General features: G+C 39.4%; 2 protein-coding genes across 2 annotated transcripts; one reads left to right on the forward strand and one right to left on the reverse strand.

Annotated features, from left to right (window-relative positions):
• The first annotated feature begins 472 nt into the window (after nt 1-472).
• LOC109992341 (transcription factor-like 5 protein) lies at nt 473-6,615 on the forward strand. Its single transcript, XM_029279529.2, has 6 exons — nt 473-3,055; nt 3,161-3,317; nt 3,423-3,582; nt 3,676-3,862; nt 5,026-5,167; nt 5,618-6,615. The coding sequence occupies exons 1-6, from the start codon at nt 2,424-2,426 to the stop codon at nt 5,741-5,743; spliced, it is 1,404 nt and encodes a 467-aa protein (XP_029135362.2). The 5' UTR covers nt 473-2,423; the 3' UTR covers nt 5,744-6,615.
• Nucleotides 6,616-7,043: 428 nt separating this feature from the next.
• Nucleotides 7,044-22,982, reverse strand: col9a3 (collagen, type IX, alpha 3). Its single transcript, XM_065960944.1, has 32 exons — nt 22,709-22,982; nt 21,825-21,893; nt 20,581-20,616; nt 19,509-19,580; nt 19,286-19,339; nt 17,108-17,143; nt 16,570-16,593; nt 16,327-16,380; nt 15,000-15,053; nt 14,646-14,687; nt 14,481-14,537; nt 14,314-14,367; nt 14,116-14,169; nt 13,909-13,962; nt 13,748-13,801; nt 13,564-13,617; nt 13,413-13,466; nt 13,273-13,326; nt 13,125-13,178; nt 12,845-12,889; nt 12,701-12,754; nt 12,515-12,568; nt 11,760-11,813; nt 11,604-11,675; nt 10,300-10,335; nt 10,098-10,142; nt 9,625-9,657; nt 8,840-8,986; nt 8,678-8,732; nt 8,408-8,590; nt 7,749-7,826; nt 7,044-7,470 (listed from the first exon to the last, which is right to left on the reverse strand). The coding sequence occupies exons 1-32, from the start codon at nt 22,772-22,774 to the stop codon at nt 7,286-7,288; spliced, it is 2,037 nt and encodes a 678-aa protein (XP_065817016.1). The 5' UTR covers nt 22,775-22,982; the 3' UTR covers nt 7,044-7,285.
• Nucleotides 22,983-24,943: the final 1,961 nt, after the last annotated feature.

Below are 24,943 nucleotides of genomic sequence, written 5' to 3' on the forward strand. Positions count from 1 at the left end.
CATGTGAAGGCTAAGTTGTTGATGCTTGATATGAAAATGCTCAGAGATTTTTAGTTTATTATATTTTGGTTAGTCTTGTTACATTTGAGGTATTTTTTATTTGATTATTACTTAATGCCTCCTTTTGTTTGATTAATGCATCTACTTTATGTGTTTTAGTTGGAATTAGTCAGAATTCTTTTGTACAGAAATGTATGGTTTTTGGTTATTTGTTTTTAACATAGCCATAGTGTCAGTACCAGTGGCCTTTATATGGCCTTTATGTTCTTCTGATTAGAATGGCTTGATTTTTTTTTAAATATAAGAAGACAATAAAAAGAGACTTACCTTTTTAAAATAGTTTGTATCGTGATTTTACCATCAGCATTTACATTCCTTGATAATTATGTGGGCAGCACTTAAATGTTTTTTTAAATTATTTTTTTAAATGAGGGCAGTGCCAGCACCATTCTGATTTTGGAAATAAATCAAGGTTGGTAGAGGTGTGTATTCTCAGAGGTTGGCATAACAAAACGTCTTTCAAGAAAACAACCTTCAATTGGGGGACAATAGGGACATTAAAACTGGTTTCCAGGTTGTCTTATATCAGTTAAAACAAATAAATGTAACTATCTGAATAGTGACAAGTCACTACAAATAATGTTACTTAGGTTGAAGAACAGCAAGAAAGATGTACTTACAAGTTGATATTCTAAAAAGAAGACATGCTGTTATTGATATGTTAACACTCGTTTAAAGAAGCTTTTTACTGTTTTATTTTATTTTATTTGGCCTATTACAGTTCAGTACATGATTCTCCACATACCTGCAAGGTTCCAGCCTTACCAAAGGAGGGCGGCAGCAGTCAGTTGGATCTTATGCTGTACAATTACTCAATCAATGATCTTTGGAAGTGTTAAGTATGCAATTTAAACTAAGAAATGGTTTGTTTAATTCAATAATAACTACAGACTTGAGTAACTGACCATAATAGTGTGTGAACTGCCAGACTTGGAGGAACCATTTAGATATTTTTCTAAAGTAAAAATGTAAAATAGTCCTACCACACTTTAATATATGAATATTATTTAAAAGTCCTGAATTGAAAATATTAGCCCATTCAAATTTCATTATTAGCAAATTAATTAGTATATTATTAAAAAAGGTGACTACATTAATTACTCTTAATGCTGAAAATTACCCCTCAGAGTGTTTATTTTAGCTGTTGTGTATTGCATTTTATAACACCAGGGATGCATTTATGTGTAGTTTAACAGGTTATGTTGTAGTTTGAGGATAGAAGTAGTATCATGTGTTTAATCTAGCAGGTTTTTTTTTTTTGAGTGTGTGCCAAACATAATTTATAAGAAATGATGTATCCTTATCGTGTTCAGCTGTTTTTCACACAAAACTCTCAGACATATAAGCTAACTGATAAATAATAATATAAATATATGTGTCAGATACTAGAATCATAATATATCCCTCTATAACAGGGATGGGCAACTTTGGTCACAGCAAGGGCCACATTCATTTAATTCTCAATGCCAGGGGGTCAAATTGTAGAATACAAAAATGATTACAGTCAATAATGTCTCAAATTTAACTCAGCATATACCAGTGATCAAATATTATGGACATATTTCTGGTTTTCATGATTTCATGGCAGATTTTGTCATGTTTTTCTTCATGTTTCCAATTAATTGATGTGTAGAAATTGACCCGAGGGCCACGTTGAGGGTTGATGGGGGCCGCATGTGGCCCCCCCGGGCCGCCAGTTGCACACCCCTGCTCTATAATATTGCAATTCAAATACAAAAGGGTACAAGATGCTAAAATGTGTAGGTATAATGCAAACTAAGTAGACTTCAGGTAAATCAGTATTTAAAAAAAAAAATCTTGTAATATATTGGTACGTGTTTACACACCGAAAATAATGCACAACATCTGAACAATTATGAACATGGATTTATAAACACTGATTAAAATGAAGTTACTTTTTGTCTACTTGGGAATGAGCCGAGGTTCAGTCGTCTATTAGTGAGGTCATCGGGGGTCAAGGAGGCGGATTCAAAGTAAGTAGAAGAACATTTGAAAAGCTGCATATTATATAAAAAAAAAAAAAAAAATGCTTGCTTGTGAGCTGGAAAACAAAACAATTGAATACTTTAAAATGTTAAGTGTTTATTTCCTCTTTCAGGAGCCGAGGCTTTACCCAGATTGTGTCGTTAACTACTAACATACTCTCAAATTATTTTACGTTAAGGTTAGCTTAACTTTTTGCTAGCGTGAACTTACGAAATGAGCTTTTATAATAACGCACGAAACTTACTTCTTGGTGTTTTAAATACATTGTTTAATAGCCGAATCTTATTTTGTCGTACGTTTTATAAGCTTATAAATACAAAATATACTTCGTACAAATGGAACATTATTGAAAGACGATGTTAACAATTAGTTTTCAGAGCGCACTTAATGCTGTTGAAACTGTTTTTGGTGTTTTAAGACAAGTAATGTGTGTCCATCCCATCTACAGACTGAGGATGTCCTTTTTCTCATCTTATAAAACCCTCCATGTGTCACCCTCGTACAGAGAGCACACCTGTGACTCTGAGGAGGTGAGTCAAAGTGTATGTTTGACACATGACCAGGGGCAGATGTTGGGACCTGAGCTTGGTGTGGTGGAGATGTCCGAGGTGGATTATTCTCACCTTCAGCATCTTATTCAGTCACAAATGGAAACACAAGCTGCACCTCGAGACGGATCGGATGCGAGAGCGCCACCTGACGCAGACGTAGATGAAGACACAACTGGATCCCCGGTGATTTCTCCCTACACGACCACCCAAGCTATGGACCTGTCGACCTCCACCGATGAGCCCAGCCTGTTGATGCCTGGAGAGAAGACACCGGCATCTTTTGGTGAAGTCCCGGGGTTTGTGCTGGCCAGAATGAGAGGGGAAGGCAATACGACTGAACCACGCACCAACAGCAGCATATCTTCACAGAAGCGATCAGCTGCCAGAGTCTGCTTGGAGACGAGGTTCAACACAGTGTCTGCTGATACTCCAAGACAGTAAGATATTCAGTCTGCAGTTATAAGCAATTAGGCGTAACCTGTAATAAAAATGCTGACGTAGTATCTTTGATTAGAATTTGCAAAATGTCTGTCCTGTTTCAGTTTTTTGACGATACTTCAGCAGTCCTCGGAGAATCAAGAAGCTGTTACACATTCTCAAATGCAGAAGTGGATGAAAACAGACAGAGCAAATCCTTTTGAGGTTTCCTGCCCATTTGTAGGAGGTGTATTCAACCCAGTCACCAACATGTGTGAACAAGTATGATGGAAGCAAAAACTTTTTTATTTTTTATATTTTGATTTCCTAAATCTTGATATCAGCCAAAGGAAGTACTCATTGTTTAATCTGCTTTTCTAATTACAGGTGATTAACCATCTTCCTCACATGAATGACCCTAAGCATCAGGGTTCAAACAGTCCGAAGAGTTTATCATTAAGTCTTCGAGCGGACAGGGTGTTCAAAAAAGCTCACTACACAAGTAGAAGCAACATGGCGGAGAATCAGCAGTCGGTGAACACAAAAGGTAATCATCTTGTTTGTATACGTTTTCTGCTGAACTGCACTGCAAATGCGTAACCTCCCGTCAAATTAATACTCCCGTGATTTTATTTTTCAGCTGATGTGGCAACTTCTGCTGCCTCCAGGAAGCTTGGTATCGCCCGCAACACTCAGCCCATGAAGGGTGCCAAGGCTGCACCAGACTCTGTTGTAGAGTCAGGAAGCGGCTCCAGGAAAAAATCTCGATCTTCTATTTCACCGAGCCGCCGTAGGGAGAGACATAACAGTAAGGAGAGGGAACGCAGGTGAGCATGCGTTACGAACAGCTCTGACACACACAGTTTTCTGAAAAGATGAACTGATTAAAATGTTTTGTGTTCAGTCACAGTTCAATGTCTCCTTCTAGTCCATAGTCCCAGTCAAACGTCTATAACTTTGGGGTGAAGTTAGTTTAACATATGAAGTGTGTGTGCCGAGCTATGCCTTTACTGTTGAACTATGACAAAGTTTCTCCTGAGATTGATGACTGAAAGACTGTTCAAATAATCACATTTCATTTTCACAATAACTGAGATTCAAATCTCAGGCAAATTTAAGGCAAATGCTTTAAGTTCATTTTTTTAAACTAAAAAGAAAAAATTCTCCACAATGGGAATTTCTGTAGACATGAAATAAACCTGTAACATATAATTTATTAATCATTTATTAATAGAAAGAACAAACTGAAGTCACACTCCATACGTCTGGCTTCTTAATTGTGCAGATTGTCTGTGTTCTTCTTTTTGTTTGTTTGATGATAAATGTACATTTTAGGAGTGTGGAGCTGCTGTCAGTTAAAACAGACTTCTTTACAGTAAAAGAAAAAGCGTTCTAGGTGGAATGAGCATTTTTCACTATAGTCTGATATTTTATTGACCCATCTTTTAACAGGTCAATTGAGAAAATGATTTAAATTACATACTGCAACAGTCTCTCAATTGTTAACTGCCCCCTTTAAACTTCCTAACTGTGCTCTGAGAAAGAAACCAAACGATCAAAACTGACCTCCTGACATGTCTATTATAACCAAAAAACTGCAACTTTCCCTGTCTGTTTTTTCTTATCATATGTCTCTTTCTCCCCATCTCCTCTTCCTCTCTGTATTGTGACTGTCTCATGAAGGGTTTTTGACAGAAAGTACTTTTCACTCTTTGAGCCCAATGTATCAGCTGTTATTGTTCAGTTGCCTGGTATGTAAATGTTTGATGTTGATTCATTATAAAAGAAAGGGTGAGGTAGATGTCGGTATAAAGCTGCAATGATTAGTGACATGTTGAAGTAATGTATCAAGAGAGCCATAGAGAGAAATCAAAACTCTGCACTAAGAACTAAACAAATGAAGCTTTGGGATCTAAGAACAGGGTTAGAGTAAATAAAGGCTGACAGGACATTTGATTTCTACATCTGTGCGGTTTCTGCTGCCTCTCAGGAAGAGGATCCGTCTGTGCTGCGATGAGCTGAACCTGCTGGTTCCGTTCTGTAACTTGGATACCGACAAAGTCACCACCTTGCAGTGGACCACCACCTTCCTCAGATACATCAGTGATACCTACGGGGACACCTTCAAAGAGGTAAGGCTGTGTTCTTTGACTTCCTGAGTTTGAACGTTGATTTATGGCAACAGTTTTGCCTGATCATCCTGGAATAAATGAAATATTAGAGACCAGAAACTTGGGCTGGAAGATAAGAGCTTAATCACACTATCCTTTGCTGCATGAATAATTGGTTCTGCAGCTGAGTCCATTTGACTTTTCTTATTCAGAGAGGTCATCATCATATTCAGCGTCATATTTCTCTCATTTGAACTGTTCAAAATCAAACTAACTTTTTGTATTTACTGTGATGGATTGCCCTGTGTTGCAGCTCTGCACTCTTTAGACACTGATTTACATAATACGACTAAATAGTTATCTGAATGATAAACCATTACTTGAATTGAAAAGAGAGACAGTTTAGATTGTATAGACTTTTCATAGATTTACGTGTCAACACCAATAATCTGCTACCCTACCCTTTAACAGGAGTTCAAAATGGCCTTCAGCAACGAAAAGGAACTCTTTCTAAAATCCCGCCCTTCTCCAGGCCAGGACCTGATGCACGAAGAGATGGATGAGACCCTCACCATTCCTCTTGTTGTAGAGCAGTAACGCCTCACTGTTAATTCTAATTAACACAACAGATGTTTGTATAGGTTTTAATTTAACATTTGGGGTTTCCTCCAAGGTGTGGCTGTAGGAGAGTTCAATGTGATGTTATATTTTCACTGACAAAAAGCATCCCCCCCTTTGCATCTACATGACAGTTCTATAGATTTGGAACTTTGTTGGTTTTCTCCACCTGCATCTAAAAAACCAGATAGTGTCAAGTTTGTGTTTCAACTGATGAACTTTTTCCTGCCACTAAACTATACCTAGGGCCTACTTTTTAAAAAGAGCAATTCAAAAAGTCATACATAGGTGGCACTGTTTCTCTTTGAAAAAAACATATGAGATAAGATAATACTTCTAAATATGTAATACATTTTGTAAATTTGATTCAATTTTTATTATTGATTCAAATGGTTTTCTAACACTTCAGTTACACTCTGTTCATACATGTTGTTCAGGTTACATGTTGAAGGCTTTTGCATGGAAATAAGTGTTGCTATTTAGTGAATTAACGGGATCATTTAACCTCACTGTGTTACCATCTTACTCTGAAATACAGACTGTTCATTTGATATGTAGAGAAGAGTAATGTTTTACTGAAAAGTGGCTTTATTTGTTCGTTCTTACAACATGTCGCTGTAGCATCTTACTGTACATACAACAGTCACCCACAAATAATAAATAGTATTTAAGGTCATGTATATTTAATAGTTACAGCACCGGTAGTACAAAGTGGATGTGGTCATTGCAGGGTAAAAAAACAAACAGATTCCTTTGCTCCTTAGATTGATCTTAAAATGACTGATGTATGCATCCACACGTTTTATTTGGTTTCTGATTCTCAAATCTAGAGAATGAACTTCACATGTAATTATAAAAACAAGCTGTAAAAAAAGACTATCATAAAGTATTTTTTTTGTATTAATCTACACAATTTCTCTGTTTTTTATTCCTTTGACTGTTCACACACAGCTCCTCGACAGAGGCTTTTCTTTTTACCTCTTCCTCCATCTCATATTTTACACTGAAAGTTTGTATTTTGAGGTAACACTTGACATTTACATTAATGGGGCCATGAGACATGAACATTCACTTCAGAGACAGCCGCTGATGTTTTAAAAGTGTCGTCTGCCAGAAGGAGGCTAACCAAGGTAAACTGGGGCATGGAAACAACATGTACAAAGTTTTTATACACAAAGGACTCATCATTCATCTTCAGTTGTTTGTAAGTCAAGTCTTGTTTGTGATGCTGTAGGATTTGGAGCAATGCGTTAGATCTCTCGCCTCTGTCCACTTTTTTTTTCTTGATGTCATCTTGTTTTTGTCTCTCAGTTGCTCTGGTTTTTTCGTGCCAATCCTCAGATGTTCCTCTATTCCACTCAAAATATCACACCTGTTGATGTTACTCTTCCCATCCTGTGATGCATGTATTTAAATAAAGAGGACATTTTCATGATCACTTGCTTCTTTCACTCCTTCCTTCCCTCGCGTATCAGCCTTCCTCTCCTGGGTGGATGGTGACAGGTGGCAGGACATCACGTTTTAATGGTTTTTGGGGTTGGAGGACTTTCCAGCGGCTGCTGCTCCTTGGCAGGCTGTTGTGTCACAGATTCCAGGAGGTCCCTGGTGCCCAGTTCTGCCTACCCTGCCTGACTCTCCGGGCTCACCTGGATCTCCTGGAGATCCATCACGCCCGTCTTTGACTATTCCAGGAACACCTGGAAGACCTGTGAACGACATAGAGGGAATGAGCCGACCACAGAGTGCTGCTGTAACCTGAGTGAAACAAACTTGTATTTTTAAGATTAGATAAAGCATAATGATTTTGAAATGATTCTACTTGTTTATAGGACTGACTGCACATCTGCTGTGATAGTGAATGCCAGTTGTATAAATGAAACCACAATAGACTTTGCTCACAGGATATTTTCACAGAAAATGTGTAGTCAAAGACCTGGATCATCAGCTCAAGCTGTGCTCATAGTGTAGTCTAAGGTGGACTTACCCTGGTATCCTTGGTCACCAGCAGGCCCATCAATGGCTTTACCAAGGGATCCCTTATCACCTTGCTCTCCGACATCACCTGTCGTGAAAACAGAAGATTTGAATCAATGATGAAAAGGAACAAAGTGCATTAACTTATTTCTTATTCTGTTCCAAACAGAAAATATTCTTTGGAGTCCACTAAAATTGTTTGACACCATAACACTGGAAGAATTGTTTCTTTTTTTAGAGATTAATTTAATATTGAAAGACTGGGATCACAGCCTTGTTACATTTCTTGCAGAAAAAAAGTCTCTGTTTTCCAAATTGTACTTTCTCTGTTTGACCATTTAATGCATTGCAGCATCCCTTTCAAAATATAGTGTTCTTTCTGAATGCATACATTTATGACCCCCCGTTTTTCATATCATTGCACCTCAAACTTTGAGCCTTTTGTAAGTATAGACGTAATACCATATAGCTTTATATAATGTTGGAAAACGGTTGCCCTGGAGATACATAAGGCCATTTTCTAAAATGCTGAAAGGTAGGGAAATACAGGTATTGAAACAAGGACGGGTTTCTTATTTGACTGACTGTCTATGTGTTGGTAACAGGTCTGCATAAAGCTAAACGTTTAATAATATCTAAAGGAGAAACTCAAAACTTCATGAATCATACCTCTTGGACCTGGGTCTCCAAGTTCTCCAGGTAGACCTCTATATCCTGGAGGTCCACGGGAACCAGGATGTCCTATAGAGCCAGCAACTCCTGTCTTTCCTGGAGATCCAGCAGGACCGGGGCGGCCCACCAATCCAGGAGCCAGAGGTCTTCGAAGGTTAGCAGCCAGTTGTGCAATCTGATCTGCAAGATAGAAAACAAAGCAGGTTATGCATCATTCTACCTTTAGCCAATCTTTCAGTGACTGTCGAACAAAACAAGATTCCTCACCATCGATCATTGAGCCACACAGCTCTCTGATTTGCTGCTCACTTGCTAGTTTACCCTAAAAATCAAGTGAATAAGACAATGAAAGCATAATTATCAACTCATCAACATGGATATTTAATATGCGTCACTCTTTTAAATTGGGATGATTTAAAAAGCACTCACAGGTACACCTGTCTTTCCAGAAATACCAGGCTGACCCTGCTCCCCCTGGAAGCCCATTGGTCCTTGTTTTCCTGGAAGCCCTCTTCCCCCGAGCTCCCCTTGTGGACCGGTCACGCCCTTAGGTCCCAGTTCACCTCGCTTCCCTGGCTATAATCCACACGAAAAAAAAAAAGAAGCGTTCACATTTCCCAAAAAAAAAAACTTTAATTCAATTTCTTCCCAACTGCAGTTAAATCAAATCCACGAGCCTCTGATATAACGGTTGACTAAGTACCAACCAAACAGCAATCTGTGTCTGCTGAGACAACGCAGGGGCGGATTCATATGGCATCTTGGTGCTTGATAATTACTCCAACAAGCACAGCAAACAGTAAATGAGACCAGGAGAGCGAGGCTCATCACTACTGTGTCGCTAATGGCATAAATTGTGCAACAGCTTAATGTGACTCGTCTCTCTCCCTTGTGGCGATAGCAGCGAACAGGCCAATAAAGCTACAGCAGCAGTACCAATCTCTAATTAATCCTATTAAACCTGGAATGTGAAGCAGAATCATGTGCAATGAGTCTGACAAGTGGGCGACGGCTCAAAGCTCTGCACCAGGTTTCAGTGTCGAGTGAGTTTGAGCGAGAGAGTTTGGGCCAAACTTGTGCTGCGAAACGACACCCACACACAACATCTGACCGAACTCTATTTAATGCTAACAGGCAGATATCTACTGTGTGAAGACAATGAGTTTATGTTAAGGAAGACACAAAATGTAAAGCATGACACTGATGTAGCTCACCTGTCCTTTTTGTCCAACTGGGCCAAAGGGACCCTAAAAATAGGGACACACATATTAAAAAGATAACAGTTAGTTCAAACTATTAAATTGTTAAACACATTAAATCAGTCACTGAGATGAATTAGTAAGAAATCTTTCTTACAGGTTGGTGCAATTAAAAAATAAAAGACAATGAAAATAAGCAAGGCAAACATTTAAAAAAAGGCCGTAAAACACGATCTGATACTCAGCACACAAAGGTTGTTGTAAGACCATAGAGTGGCTTTGTACCAGTAAAATACCCTGAAATCTTAGAGAGCAACCACTGATAAGACTTTAAAGTAAGTGTACTGTGCATTCGCTATCTTGATTATTTAGCAGTTGCACAGTTCTGCATCAATACTTTGAAACTACACCAATAACTGCTGACAAAGAAATGAGTCTCTGGAGTCATTCTGTACTTCTGAGCTAAGTGAGTCAATAAAAATACTTACAGGTTCTCCGTTCTCTCCTGGTAAACCATCACTTCCTGCAACACCCTAGAGACACAACACAAGATCTGGCTTATCTGATTTAATCCACAAAGTCCAGAGAGGTTTTATTGTAAATAGAACAAGACACAAGCATTTTAGTTTCTTAAAAAGAAAAGAAGGCTCTCGATGGGGGTCATATTCAGGTTTGACCAGAAATATTTACCATGTCTCCCTTAGCTCCAGAAGCTCCAACAGGGCCCTACATGGATGAAAAAGGAGAGAGAGAGAGAGAATGAATGAGAGCCATGTAGAGACATAGAGTGGAGGGCCCGCTGTGGCAGACGATGGGGGGGGATGAAGGGAAGTGATGTGGGCTGGTTGAGGGGAACCAGGAGCGGCATAAAGAGCGGCTTTGTTCTGTCCTCAGGTTCTGAACAGGAGGCACGTTTGTGTTTGGGATCTCTCTCCTGCCTTCAGAGTTTTTACCTCGAAGATGAGGAGAGTGGACCTGGTTTATTGAAATACGGTCACGTTGACATATGTTTCGCTGAACTTTGTCATCTCTCTGTTGGACTGTCTGTCTGTGAGCAGAGAACGTGTTGAAGTGGTTTCCCGAAGGCGCTTACTTTTTATTTTTTATCTGTTAAGATGCTTTTCATATTTAAAAAAAAAAAGATTTATTTCTGGGGGGCTTTTGTATTTATTGAACATTTATTGGATAGGACAGTGGATAGAGGAGGAAACAAGGTGAGAGAGAGTGGGAAACGGAATGTGGGAAAGGAGCAACAGGTCGGACTTAAACCCAGGCTGTCCGCTTGGAGGACTAAAGCCTCTGTCCAACCTGACCAGTAGGCCATCTGCACCCCAAGCTTTTCATGTGTTCATATTTTACAGTATGAGAGCTGAATATGGTCATTTGTACGTAATTGAAAAAAGTAAGTAACTTATGGAGTGGTTATGCTTATTTACTCGGTTAATTGTGTTGTCTTTGTTTATGTTCTGATGTAAAGTGTCCTTGGGTCCTTGGGTCCCTTGAAAGGTGATATATAAATATTCAAGCTATTATAATTATTATTAACTCTAGACTCTTAACATTGATTCACTTGAGTCACTTCAGTTTAAATGATAGAAACTGAGTAAGAGTCACAACATCTGCTGCATAAAACCAGATATTAAAGTCTTTAAAGTCAAAGGAAGAGAAAGTCAAATAAAGACAGTAGCAGTAGCCTGTAGCAGTCTGGCACAATGTGTTTCTAACTTTGGTCTCTTAGTCCAAGTGTAGCTGAAACATGTTTATTTCAGATTGCTTAAGACAATTTAAGCGATGACAAAAGGTTTCCATATTTGCTGAGATTTTATAGAGCAATATAATAATGAAGTAAACAGCAGGGACACTGATCATAATCAAGAGAAGTTCTATGTTTTATTACAAAATGTCAATCTGTACTGCACATTAGATAACACATGGTGCATGGCGTCATGTATCCCAGGGACACATTTTATTATAGTCGCACACGTCACACTCACCCTTTCACCGAAGTCTCCACGGATTCCTGTTGGACCTGGAAGACCTGGATCCCCCAAGGCTCCTTTCACCCCCTGCAGTGTACAACGCATGAATCGAGTGAGTGAAATAATAATAGAAAAAAAAAAGATAATGATCGTTAATGTCACGCAACTGACCTGGAAGCCTTTCCCTCCCTGAGGCCCGGGGTTACCTGCTGGTCCGATTCCTCCCTGTTGGACACAGACATAGTCAGGTGATCTTAGAGGGAAGACAACTGAATATGGATGTTTCCTTCTTGAAGAGGTTTTTTTTTTTTAACATTTCAGAGAAGATCTAAAAACAACTTGTATTTTGGTTGTATAAGGTATGATTCATTATGCAGTGCAGTTGTACAAGAGAAGTGAGTGAGTTCCTGTTCTTGTTTCGACTTTTTTTTTTTTTCCTCGCCGCAGGGTCTCATGTAAAAAACAAAAGCTCTTTTGTTTATGAAGTCCTGCTTTATGAATACCTGCTCTTATCACCGGCCCTTCATTACTTACAAACTCAACCTTAACAAGCCACCGTATCAGCCACAACACTCTCTGTACTCGTGCAGAAAATATCATTCACTTCAAGAAGCAGCTTTTTATTAATTCATGTCAATGTGAGCCAATTAATGCTGCATGCTTCGATGCATTTTTGTCTTCTGAGATGGGTGGTTTACATGAATTCCATTTTTTCCACACTAGCTATTACTTCAATATATTTGTTGGATAGGAGTCTGAATGTGGTGAATTTGGAACTGTTCAGCTTAAAGTTTTACAAGCTTCTTGATGGGGCAGCGATTATTAATGTCTTCGATGTGTTATAGTGGATGCCTTCAAGTCGTATATAGCTGCACAAGGAGTGTGACAATTGGACAAAAGATGAATTTATTTAGGTTTTAACTCACAGCCACGCCTCTGGGTCCAGCTATCCCCCTCTCTCCTGGGATTCCAATATCACCCTGAGAAAGGAGACGAAAGACAGAAAAGTCAGGAAAGTTTAGAGTCAGGGCGCCAGAATGTTAAAACTTCCATGTGGGGTTAAGTGACCCAGTAATCCCCCCTCCCCTTTAAAGAGCCTATCAGATACATACAGGAATACCTGGCTCTCCAGAGGGTCCTGTCTCCCCAGGCTTTCCGGGATCCCCCTGTTATAAAAGAAGGATAAGTTATTTTCGACAGTTCTTATCTAAGCTTCAAGTTTAAATTCTGTTTCTTATTTTTTCTGTGATACTCACTACTCCTCCTTTGGAGCCCTTTGCACCACCCTTTCCTTGGAGACCCTGGAAAAAAAACAACCAAAAAAACAATGACTTCTCTGGGGGTGCTCATGTATACACCTCATGAAACCAGAACACATTTCATAAGCATTTAATTTAACACGCCATGTTCACTAATCAGAACAGTGCTGAGAGTTGGTGTAACAATTAAACTACTAGTTAGAGATTCAAATCATAGTAAAGGGGATTTAAATTTTCATTTAATGCCCTATTGACATATTATTGTCAAAAAACTTACAGGAAGGCCATTGGGTCCTTTCTCTCCAACAATCCCGTGGCGTCCAGCATCACCCTGTGGACATACACAACAATGTAACACCAGCTTTACTCAGGCCATAGACAAGCATCTCATGTAAGCCCAGAGTCTGAAGAGAGAGGCCACTTACCTTCTCACCATCTAATCCTGGTGTTCCATCTTTACCGTCTCTGCCAGGGATACCCTGGAGAAAACATCAAACATAGTTCTTGTGGATCTGATACATGATGATTTAGATAAATATATATCATTTTTCAGATATTTACTTACAGGCTCTCCTTTGGGACCTGCTCCCCCAGGGCCTCCTTTAGGACCGATTTTACCCTGTTTAAAGACACATTGGAGTGTTATTATTATAATTGTTTTCCATCTAATATGTACTTATGAAGCTCAAAGTCACAAATCAAAGTCTTTTACTCACAATTTCTCCTTTGGGTCCTCTGAAGCCCTGTGGTCCTTTTTCTCCAGCGTCACCCTGGAGACATCAGATGCAACACACACAGCTATTCATTGATGGGACCAGCCGCCGTCTAGTCGGGCAGTGAAGTACTACCAAACACTGCTTCTAATTATTTCAAGTATGATACGAACAAAGAAAGACTCACTGTCTTTCCGATGATGCCAGCGATGCCAGGTTTGCCTCTGAAACCAGGTAGACCCTAGAGAGAGAGGAAACTGCAGTAAGCACATGGATAGAAATGTCTGCTTTTGGAGCAGTTAAAAAGCTGATATAGGAAGAAGTAATTGTGTTCTTATTGTCGCTTACTCTGTCTCCTACAGCTCCCATGGGGCCTTGTAAACCTCTGAGACCACGTGGGCCCTACAACACAACATAAACATACTCAGTGGCTTCAAAACATCAAACACCAAAGTCAGGTTCACTATTCCTTAAAAAGTGCCTTTTGGACAAATGTATGTGCAGGTTAACAGGGAAAAGTCGCCAGATTGATCAAAAATTCAGGGTTAAACTCACCTGCAGGCCTACAGTCCCAGGAATACCTGGTGGCCCAGGTGGACCAGAATCCCCCTGGAGACAGAACAGGGCAATTAGGACATTAAATCACAGAAACGAACCAAATTTCTTGCACATGAAGGTTATTTCATTTGGAAATAAACTCAATGTCAACATTTTTTCCCCAGTGAAATAAATATGTACACGTGGTAAACTGACCTTCTCTCCATCCTTTCCAGGCTCTCCTTTGTCTCCTTTATGCCCTGTGTGACCCTACACAAGCAAAAACACACGTTTCAATACAGATAGTACTCTTCATGGTGACCTGAGTTGTATTTATTCCCAGAGACACAATGAGCAGCATATAGTTGATGACAATTGTTTACCTTGAATCCTGGCATCCCAGGGGGGCCGGAGGGTCCAGGGGGGCAGATTGCAGGACACTGCAGAAGATACACATCAAAATCTGAGTACACTACTCTACTCTCACTTTTTTTACAGAGGAGGCATCATGATTTGAACGTAGCTCTGATAAGAGCACGACAACTTACCAGGAGGTCACCACTGAGGTCCTGAAGAGTACCAGGAAGACCCTGACACAAGGGGAAATGACAACACACAATTCAATAATAGTCATTTTTATGTTTTATAATGCTTACATTCAAAAATAATCTATCAGAAATGAAAAAATAAAATAAAGGGGGCACCAGATAGCCTAGTAGTTGTATCTCGTGCCCCATGTACAGAGGCTTAAGTCTTTGAAGCGGGCAGCCTGGGTCTAACGCTAACATTTAGCACTCTGCCGCATCTCATTCACTCTCTCACGCTGCCCTAACAAATAAACAAATAAATAAATATATTCATGACAATATTCTTCATGCAGATATCATTATAAAACCACTCACTGGTGGTCCATCAGGGCCAGGAGGTCCAGGAAGTCCTGGAAGACCCTCAGCACCCTGAGAAACAGAATGACAGAAATCGCAAAGATTACAAACATCATCACACTCATTTTATAATAAGAGATGAGATCCGATATGAAACACTTCAGCTATGTGACGTCATCTGTTGCCCCAAACTATTACAGAGTTAAAAAAATTTAAATTCAAAAGATTCTGTTGAATTAAGAGCCTTCCTAATAATAATTCAGTCTGACTTTGTGATGAGGATGGATGTAGTGATGTAGAATCTTGTTGTAAAGCTAATCAGGGTCCCACAGGCAACTTGGAAACCTGAAATATCCAGCAGGCATTCACTAATAAATGTGACTTTCAGAGAGGGAGGAGAAATCCTGTGAGATATGTTTAATGGAACACTATGAGCAGATTTTATAGATCTTGGATATTTCTCTCGGCCTTGTAGATGGGCCTCTAAGACTTCATAATAAGCTACCTGAACTTTTTTTAATGGAAAATAAAACTCCACATCAGACATCAAAAAATATCATTATCATGTCTTCAAACATGATTGAATCTTTAACCATCATAGACTGTTTATTTTAAGCTAACCGCTCAAATTACTTACAAATGTTACAAACCTCACCCTCAGTAACTCACATGGGTGCTGAATCCTCAACCACAAAATGCATGTCATTATTTCAGGAGGAGAGCACACCAAAATCTTAAACTTCCACATTTGCGGCGATAAAAAAGTTTAACATTTTGATGTGTTGTCCTGAAATACTTTGGATACAAAATAAATGCTAAAAATGTGACTCCTTAGTGCATCTATATAAACTATGGTCTTGACCTGAAGTTTATGTTAAATGTTAAACCAGACCTAAAAATGAAGCCTGACCCACACAATAAAGAGTACAAAAATATAAACTGTTTTGCAACTTTTCACAAAATGTGAGTGTAATGTCTACTAGATCCAAAGTGAGGCTCAGAAGCAAAACTAGACCAGTACACAAACTGAAGTGCTTTTCCTCTCAGCCAGTCCTACACTCCTGCTTCAGCTCCATTATACCACAGTTTAGGGCAAGCTTGAACTGGTTGCTTACAACAAAGTCCTGATGGATCTCAAACAATATCAGCTTCACTGTTTGAGCAGGAGGAGCTCCTTTAGGAATGATGCTGCCATTACACAAACTGTATTGATGACTGTTATCTGAGGCCAACTGGGGTGAAAATGAGCATAGCCTGAAATAGCACAGATAACAATCTCATTCTGAATCAAAGGCTATAACAGCTCATTAAGGATGTTAATTGTGGAGATTGGACGGATACACACCGCTGGGCCCTGAGGTCCGACTCCGCCTGGCAACCCGTTGGTTCCAGGTAGTCCCTGAAAAACAAAAACCGCCATCAGTGTGCACAGTCAGGGTGAAGACATACATGTCACGTTCAAAAGTATGCTCTATAAGAATGCAGTCAATAGTACATGAGTAATATTTGAATAATAAAAACAAAAACATCACAATCTCCATCGTGGTGCACATTAGCGTTCTATAAATAGACAGTGCTTTGTACTCACTGCGGCTCCTGGTCTCCCTCTGCCCTACGGAAGACACAGGAAGACAAATTAAGTCACAAATACCGAGGGGATTATTAGATTTACTCAGAGCATCAATATCCAGCCTGTGATACATCACTGCATTAAATCCACTTTGAAAGTTTGTCTCAGGTTGTCGCTGCGAGGTGGAGATGAACTTCTGCCGCCCAGTCAGATCAGAGCAATCTATAATCTGATGATTATTAGACAATGCGCGACCATGTAGCTCTAAGGGGTCCTCATTATCTCTGTTTGAACCAAAGGCTGGCACAGTCTGAATAGAGCTGAGTCATATCATTGTCTCTTCACAAAACATTTGATAGCACTCGATTCTCTGTGCATGAAGAGAAGAAACAGACTTTTTGTCAAGTGATCATGTTGAGGTAAACTGGTATATGTAAGTCTTTTACGATGGTGGTAACTATTACAGTGGTCAGAGTGAAGTGGTAACACATCAGAGAACGAGAGGAATGAGTGTGGCATGATCATGAGTTGTTAAAAGTATGTAGGGGTTACTTACAGGAGGTCCAGCAGGCCCAGGAGGTCCAGCATCACCCTGTAGAGTGCAAAACAAAGCGCCACAATCAATCTCCCGGACATAACCAACCAGAGCAAAAGAAAACGACATTTAAACCTCGAGAACATCAAGCCATTTGTGAACCGAATTTCCCCCTGGGATTAAGAAAGTATTTCTGATTCTGATTCTGGTTCTGACACCAAAGAATTCAGATTTTCTTCCTTTTGTTGGATGGACTGATGGTTGGGCTTTGTTATTGAACAAAAGAAAAGCATGAATGTGCATAAATGTGATGCATCCAGTGTTTACGGTGTACAATTCTTTATGTGCATGTCAGCTTCTTTCATCAGCTTGTGTTTTGCCGGTTTATACCGTCTTTCTTCCTACTTTTTGTATGTTTAGCACCTTTTTAAAAACACGGTTTACAAAGTGCTTTACATAGGGCAGCAATACAACACTGGTCAAAGAAAATGATGGATGATATGCGGGATGACAGATGCAGCTGAAATCAGATCGAGATAAAAAAGAAAAGGTGTCAGCTAAAAAATAACATCAGATCAGGGCGGATGATTTACATAAAAGCCTGTTTATAAAAGTGTGTACTGATTGTGCTAGACTTATTACTTAACTGATGTATGTGTGTGGGCCTTGACAAAACTCAGCTGGGAAAAAAACAAGGCACAATGACTGTTGTGTTCCTTTAAAATTCCTTCAAATTGGCTGAAACTCAGATGATGACTGTTGAATGTAGATTTGGTATGAGAGGAAACAATGCTTTTGCCAGCTGTTTTTCATTTTAAGCTTGATTGACAGGTGGCAAATCCCCCAAAAAAGATACAAAACATGAAAAAAAAGGTAACCTGATGCGTAGATACTGTAGGTTACTGAATGGAGGAAAGGTCTTGATCATGGCAGTAAATACTTAAATTGAAACAAGCAGGGATCCTAGTGTTTGTAATACAACAAATGCCTCTGATAGAATTTTTTGTTTACCTGGAACTGAAGGCTGTGAAGGACACAATAAAATCACTTTCCCTCTATTTATTTTCACATTTATGTCTTCAGTATGTTTACATCTCTTTGTCATTCTGTGTGTCAGTAAAAGAAAAAACAACTCCGACAAAATACTAAAATACATGATCAGGTTGTGGATCACTGTGGGGCTGCTTCTCCTCCTTCTCTACGTCTTTGTTTACCTTTGTCACAGCTGTATTTGTGTTGTCTGAGACTCCGGAATAAACAGGCCTAACACAGTGCTGTTATTTAAACGCTGCATTCCTCAGTCTGCAAACGAGACAGCAGGTTACACTGGCTTGAAAATCATAAACAAACACATGACGTGATGCGGCTGAAAAATGTATCGTAATTATAAAATAAGCAGATTTGAAATGTTTTGATCCTGTATATGTGGTTAAGTGATCTGATATAGTTAGCTAATACTCTGTCTCAATCTCCACTTGTTTGATCCCGACTCTTCAGCCCCATGAAGCAGCCATGACAGTGTATATAATCTGTGTAATTAGGGACACTGGTTGACGCAAGCTTCCTCATTAGATCAGCTAATTAGTTGAATTGCCAGGAGGGGGGTTTATCTATCTTGACAGTGAATTTGCAGCCTCACAGCGAAAGGCCCCTTAATCTGTATTCTTTCATATCTGACATCTAATGTGGGAAATAACAGTCTTCCTGTTTAATCACAAGATGTAGCAGTGCACGTGTCGTTTGATGCTCTCTCTCTCTTGTATCGCTCTGACAATAGAACCTGTTTCTGTCTCATAAGAGCAACAGATCATCCCCCTGCAGCCTCACAGATTGGTGGGAAAACAGCGTGCATTCCGGGCCGGATTAGGAAAGCAGCAGAAATAAATCCCGATTCTGATCCCTCATTAAAAATATTTCCCCCCAAGAGGCTGAGCTGCCTTGACAAATTGAGGACGACAGAGGAAACATGGGTCTTGTCCTCGATAGACCCTCCTACAGATCTCCATACAACAACAACCAATCAGCACGCAGGGTTCTTGCAAGCATAGGTGTCTGTAAGCAACACTAAGAGTCTGCTTTTAACTGGTCGATTCATGACAGGGAATTCTGAAGCAGATAAGGTCATACCATCAAGCTGGGTCCCATCTTTAAGCACATCCTCAGTATCTGAGAAAGATCATAAGACTGAGACACACTTACCGCCTCCCCTGGGGGTCCATCCTTCCCAGCAGGACCATCGGGACCCGTCAAACCCTGAAGAGGAAAGCACATCAGTCAGAGACACTCCGCTACCTTGTGCTTTGCTCCTTAATACGGCGCTATTGTTTGAGCAATTTATTCCTGACTATTATTTGCAAAGACACACATGCTGTGTTGATGTAAGAATAAGAGTTTTCTGTGTTTGTGTTGATTGGACACTTACATCCACCCCTGGAAGTCCTGGCAGGCCTGGTTTACCTGATGCGCCTGGTATTCCTGCTTTCCCTTTGGGACCCTGCAAAGACACATTTATGAATCAGTAATGTGGTCAACTGAACAGCTGACTTCAACCTCTTTTAACTGAACGTCAGAAGGTTTAACGCTTTACTGATAGTTCGAGCCTTTGGCACAAATAAGTGATGATAAACTGTATGAAAATAATCCCCTCGTGCAAATGTAACAGTTTTAAAAACTTGTTTGTGCACACCTCGATCAAGATTTGGAACAATAAAAAACTTAAGGCTGTATGGGTTGTGCAGTGGCATCATGGTGTTCTTCATCTTTTTCATCTCTCTCTTACGTATGTTGTGTTTTAAAGAAGATCCTGTGCTGTATTGGTGATGTGCATTCAAGGTTGTTTGTGGATGACGTTGGTATGTGCTTCTCTGTTTACATGTAGACTGTTGTGCGGCACAGGAGTCCATGACTAACTTCTCCAAGTGGAAAATAAAATGTATCGTATCATAATGAACCGAAGCATATAATTTTTCATCACATCGTATCGTATTGTATCGTATCGTAACTGTTTGTTTAATATTATACCGTATTGTACTGTACCTTATCGTACCGTACTGTGTTGTATCAAATCATATTGTTCGTATGAAGGGCTCAGGAAAGGGAGAGAGTATTTAAGTTTAACTCTTGGCTAGAGAGTAGTCTGTTTTTTGGGGGGGAGAGCAGAGGAGGGTCCTTTAATTTTGTATTTACATTTTATTTTTGGCTTCGTTTAACAAAAGGGCTAAAATAATACTTGCATGAAAATGACGTACAGATACAGTAGTTGGTGATGATGTAATCTGATGGGTACGGAGGACAGCAGGTTCATTCTTTTGGGGTTTTATATAATTGATGTACAGGATGTAAAGGATGCTGTTTTCATTGAACATATTGTGAAGTTCAATGGAAGGGTTTAAAGAAAGCAATAATTATACAAACACATAAACAACTTGATTTTTTACAAGTGAAACATTCGGCCTTGATCACCACTAATTATTTTCTTATGTTGGGGTACTTACAGCTTTTCCAGAGAGTCCAGCAGGTCCAGGTTTGCCCTGATAATGAGAAAGAAAAAAATATGTTTTAAACCAGAGAAAAATACATTTCAATTTGAATTTGTTGCCACACAGGTGCAATTGCTTCCAGGGAAGACAGTGTTTGATATTAGATGCAAGTTCTTTTTATTAAATCCTAATTGATCAATAACAACAGAACTGTTAAAGTGACTGGAGCAGTGAGTATTTGGTCTGCCTTAATAAACAGAGGATTCGATGTTTAGCCTCTGCAGAGGCTGCTGGAAGAACAAAAACGCTACTAAAGTGACCCAATGTCCACTGGTCACATGATCATCACAGCTCCAGTTTGGTTTGAGGAGGGGGGCTGGAGGTGCAGGGAGGAGGTGTGAGGAGAAACTCTAGATGGTCTCACTGTGCTGGGGAATGTATGAATGGACCCTCTGTGTGCCTAAACTTTACCAGTCACAAAAATAATCACACACACACAAAAAAAACCTCTGTGACTTCCTGGACAGTTGCTTTTTTGGTGTAAGAGAAAATCTTCACAAAAAAATCAAAAGTATAAATCAAAAGGAATTAAAAGTTTATGGAGCTTACAAAGTAAGTCAGCCTCTAACAAGTGTTTTTCTTTTTACTTGGATTACCCATAATCCAATTTTCTCTTGCACAAACAAAGTCACATCACATCCATCTCAGACAGGCTAATTTATACAGAATGATCTACAGAAGAAATACATCCATTCACAAAATAATAATACAAATGATATAGGGATTATAAAAATAATCTAATCTTTTTAGGGTGGTATAAAACATTAATTTACCCAGACAGTTCTTCAGACACAAAGCTCCATTAAGCAGAGGCAAGCCTAAACTCTGCCTACCTGACACACGATATTGTGATTTCATACCTGAGGGAGGGGTGCTGGGAGGAGTCAATGTGATCATAACTAACATTTGGCATCTTTCAGACACATTAATGCACAAAGAACACACTTTATGCCAAAGGAAACTCAGAGGTAAATCAGAAAAGAGGAGGAAATGTCTGAGCTAGTGTGAAAATAATATTCTATTTTTGGGTGAATTTGTTACACTTCAGAGAGAAGGAAAATAAATGAGTTTGTTACTCAGACAAAGAAAAAGCAAACTCAAACGGCAAACTCTTTTCATGGTTTCATCTAAATCGGGTAAATATCTGAAGGCACATATGTAAAGAATATTAAAACCCTGTTGGACTCTGGTCAGCTTACATCAGTGCCATCCTTTCCCGGCAGCCCTGGGGGTCCTGGTGGCCCAGTGGCTCCTCTGGGGCCCGGTCTCTGTGACATAAAATTGATCAAATCAGGAATGTATTTCTTAGGAATATAAAGCCTCCAGTGTTAATTACAGCACAATAAAGAAAGCATACATCAACAGGTTGCTATATGATTAGATTAAATAGAAACATAAAACATGTTGTTTGGCTTTTATTTTGGCCAAAAAAGTAATATAAGCCTGAAGATATGTTACAAATTTCTACCCTGGAAAATCTGCAAATAGGCCCCTTGCACACAAAGCGGAAGCCTAAACTAGATTTCATTTTAAAAAGGAAACTAAACTAAAGTACTTTTACAGTTCTTCTAAACACAATAAACTTATTTTAAGGGAGGACGTGAACTAAGCTCCTGAGTTTCAGCTCAGTCAGGGGAGTCTGAATGAACAGAGGTGGCATTGTGCACTGTGGCACTGATCTCCAATCTGTGCATTCCTCAGGTTCAGAGAAAACATAACCCCAACATCACCAACGAGTGCGAAAAGCACAGACACCTGCACACAATCTGCCTGACGAAGGGCACAAATAACAGGCCCACAGAGCCAGAGGGACAGAAATAACATCTGCATGTAGTCCATGGTAATTATAGAAGAAAACAAGTTAAGAAAGCATCAGGTGGTATGATAAAGAGCGTGCAGGCCAGCCCTTTAAACTCTGTAATATAAAACACAATGGATAGACTCCATTATAAACTGAACTTGTAGGACATGTTAACTTATTTCAGTATAAGTTCAGTCTATCGATGCTACGAGCTAAAAACCCACACGGAGCTTTGATGCAGGCGGCAAAATGAAAGGATGGATGAAGTCGAGGAAGTCTTACCTGGGCTGAGGAAGATGTTAAAAGCTGACACAGTAAGAGCACCCAAAGCGCAGAGAACACCGCCATGGCTCCCTGTCGCCCTCACAAACCCGAGTTTAAACGGAAAAGGTCAAATCCCTGGTTCCAGGTCCTCTCTTAAACCCCCCAGAGTCCGCAACGGAGCCTTCCTTCACCTGACGGCGCACAGCTCCTGAATGATTTCCTCCTTGGTCCCAAATAAACCTGAGCCTCCAGGCGAAGGGGCTGAACTCAAAGCGGAGCTCTACACAGAGGGGCAAAGGGGGGGTGAGGAGGAGAGAGGCAGGCAGTAAGGCAGAGGGGAGATCATTTTGGACACCTAGAAAGTGGGTTGAGCTAAAAAAAAAAAAAAAAAAAAGGAAGAAAACGAAAACGTTACAAATATTTGGGGTTTCCTGCCTGGCAGGGGCGTCTCCAGGAATCCTGGGCCTAATGAAAAGATATCCCTGTGGACCCCCAACCAGTGGGGACTGGTGCAATGTTCGCCAGGGGGGGCACAATTTCTCACAAAAGCTGTATATCTTTGTTTTTTTTTTTAGCTTGATGCTATACTGGGAAATGCCTTTAACTTTTTTAAACAATATTAGCGCTGTGATAATCTTAATTTAGAAATCTGTTTTGCTTAACATAGCTACAACACCATTTGCATGCACTTACAGGCATATGTTGTTGCTGACCTACATTTGTGATCCGATCCCAAGAAACAAAATACTGCAGTATCTCGATGACATGAGGCCTTAAAACAAAACTGACAAAAAAAAATGTGATTATTTCTTTGGCCAGTAAAAAGTACGTTTGGCCAGTGATTTTTTTTAAATTTACAGTCATCTTGGCCGGTGAGTCAAAAAGTCTTGTGTATGTAGGACTATTTAATAAATACATATATAAAGTATTTTAAATGTGTTTTTTTTTTATGTCAGATAATCCAGTAACATGTAATTGGAAAGCTTTTCTTCCATAGTATTCAGTCCTTCTCAAACAAATCTTGTTTGTAAAATATTTTGTAAAATCTTCTCTCTCTACGTTCTCTGGGTGCTGCAGCTCCTGTGTCACCACATGTTGGTAACTAACCAAATTCTGAAAGTAGTACAAGACACACCGGGCAGTTTCTAAACCACTGAGCTATGGTCTGCCTCTCCTTTGAACAGATTGTTTGGGTTAGATTTTGCTGACGTATTTCATAATTGTACGGTAGATGTGATGGATAATCTGCAGTCATGTTTATTTTTTTACAAACATCTCACCTTTTACACTTCAACGCATGTACAGGAAGGTACAAGGTAAGAAGCACACGCTTTATTTCAGAATTCAACTATGAGATGTGTGCAACCTTCAAGCAGAGCATTAAGCAGGCTTCTACAAGTATTTTTACCTACAAGTAAGTATTTTTAAAAAAGATTTAACAAAACATTTCAAATAAATGTCTGTGTGCAGGAGTTTGCATGCAATTTAAAGAAGTATCTTAAATTGTGACTTTGGACATCCATTTTTTTTGAGTTATGTTCTTACCCTGTTATGTTAATTGTTAAAGCACAAAATTTAAATTATATATAAATTCACAAGGATTTAACATCTGTATGATACTTTAATTTTAGGTAGATTTGAGTAGTGGAGATTGAAAGGGTCAATAAATTGAATTCATCCGTGTGTTTGTGCATACGTTATGCTTGCCCTGCTGTCAGTGCCCAAATTGGGCTACCTCAGTCAAACAAAATCTGGACAATCACCTCCTTGTAACGGATAATCTGAAAACACAGGTAGAGGTAGCCCCATTAACATCACTATGGCAACATCAGGTATATTTTCCAGGATCTTTTTAAAGACAGAAAATACTTAAATTAAGTCTTTGATGGGCAATTCTTCATCAGTAAAACTAGGGAATGCCCCTTCAGTCAATATATATAGGCTATTTTAATCAGTAATCATTATAAAAAACTGCTGGAGTAGGAAGCAACATTAACTTCGAGAGTCTACTCTGACAAATCGCTTTTTCAGGGGTTCCTCCCAACATGACCACTTCACTATGAAATAGTTTTGACAGTGTGTTGCATGAAAAGTCTGACTCAAAGTTGATTATATTCATTATCAACAAATCTTCAGATTCTTTTTCTTGACAGTTTGGTCTTTTAATTGATATAAAACACTGAAAATCTAAACAATCCTGACTGTTAACAGCACAAAGTCATCTTCAAATATCTTCTTTTGACCGTTATATGA

The sequence above is a fragment of the Labrus bergylta genome, chromosome 12 (assembly GCF_963930695.1).
Source record: "Labrus bergylta chromosome 12, fLabBer1.1, whole genome shotgun sequence".
In the NCBI taxonomy this organism is placed as follows: Eukaryota; Metazoa; Chordata; class Actinopteri; order Labriformes; family Labridae; genus Labrus; species Labrus bergylta.

What these genes read in the sequence shown, in the direction of transcription:
- LOC109992341 (XM_029279529.2), top strand. Translation starts at nt 2,424, where the DNA reads ATGTTAACAATTAGTTTTCAGAGCGCACTTAATGCTGTTGAAACTGTT. An exon ending in GCAGTCGGTGAACACAAAAG is followed by an intron (nt 3,583 to 3,675) that starts GTAATCATCTTG and finishes TTTATTTTTCAG; the next exon opens with CTGATGTGGCAACTTCTGCT. An exon ending in AGTAAGGAGAGGGAACGCAG is followed by an intron (nt 3,863 to 5,025) that starts GTGAGCATGCGT and finishes GCTGCCTCTCAG; the next exon opens with GAAGAGGATCCGTCTGTGCT.
- col9a3 (XM_065960944.1), bottom strand. Translation starts at nt 22,774, where the DNA reads ATGGCGGTGTTCTCTGCGCTTTGGGTGCTCTTACTGTGTCAGCTTTTA. An exon ending in TAACATCTTCCTCAGCCCAG is followed by an intron (nt 21,894 to 22,708) that starts GTAAGACTTCCT and finishes TTTATGTCACAG; the next exon opens with AGACCGGGCCCCAGAGGAGC. An exon ending in GAGGGAGACCAGGAGCCGCA is followed by an intron (nt 16,381 to 16,569) that starts GTGAGTACAAAG and finishes TTTGTTTTTCAG; the next exon opens with GGACTACCTGGAACCAACGG.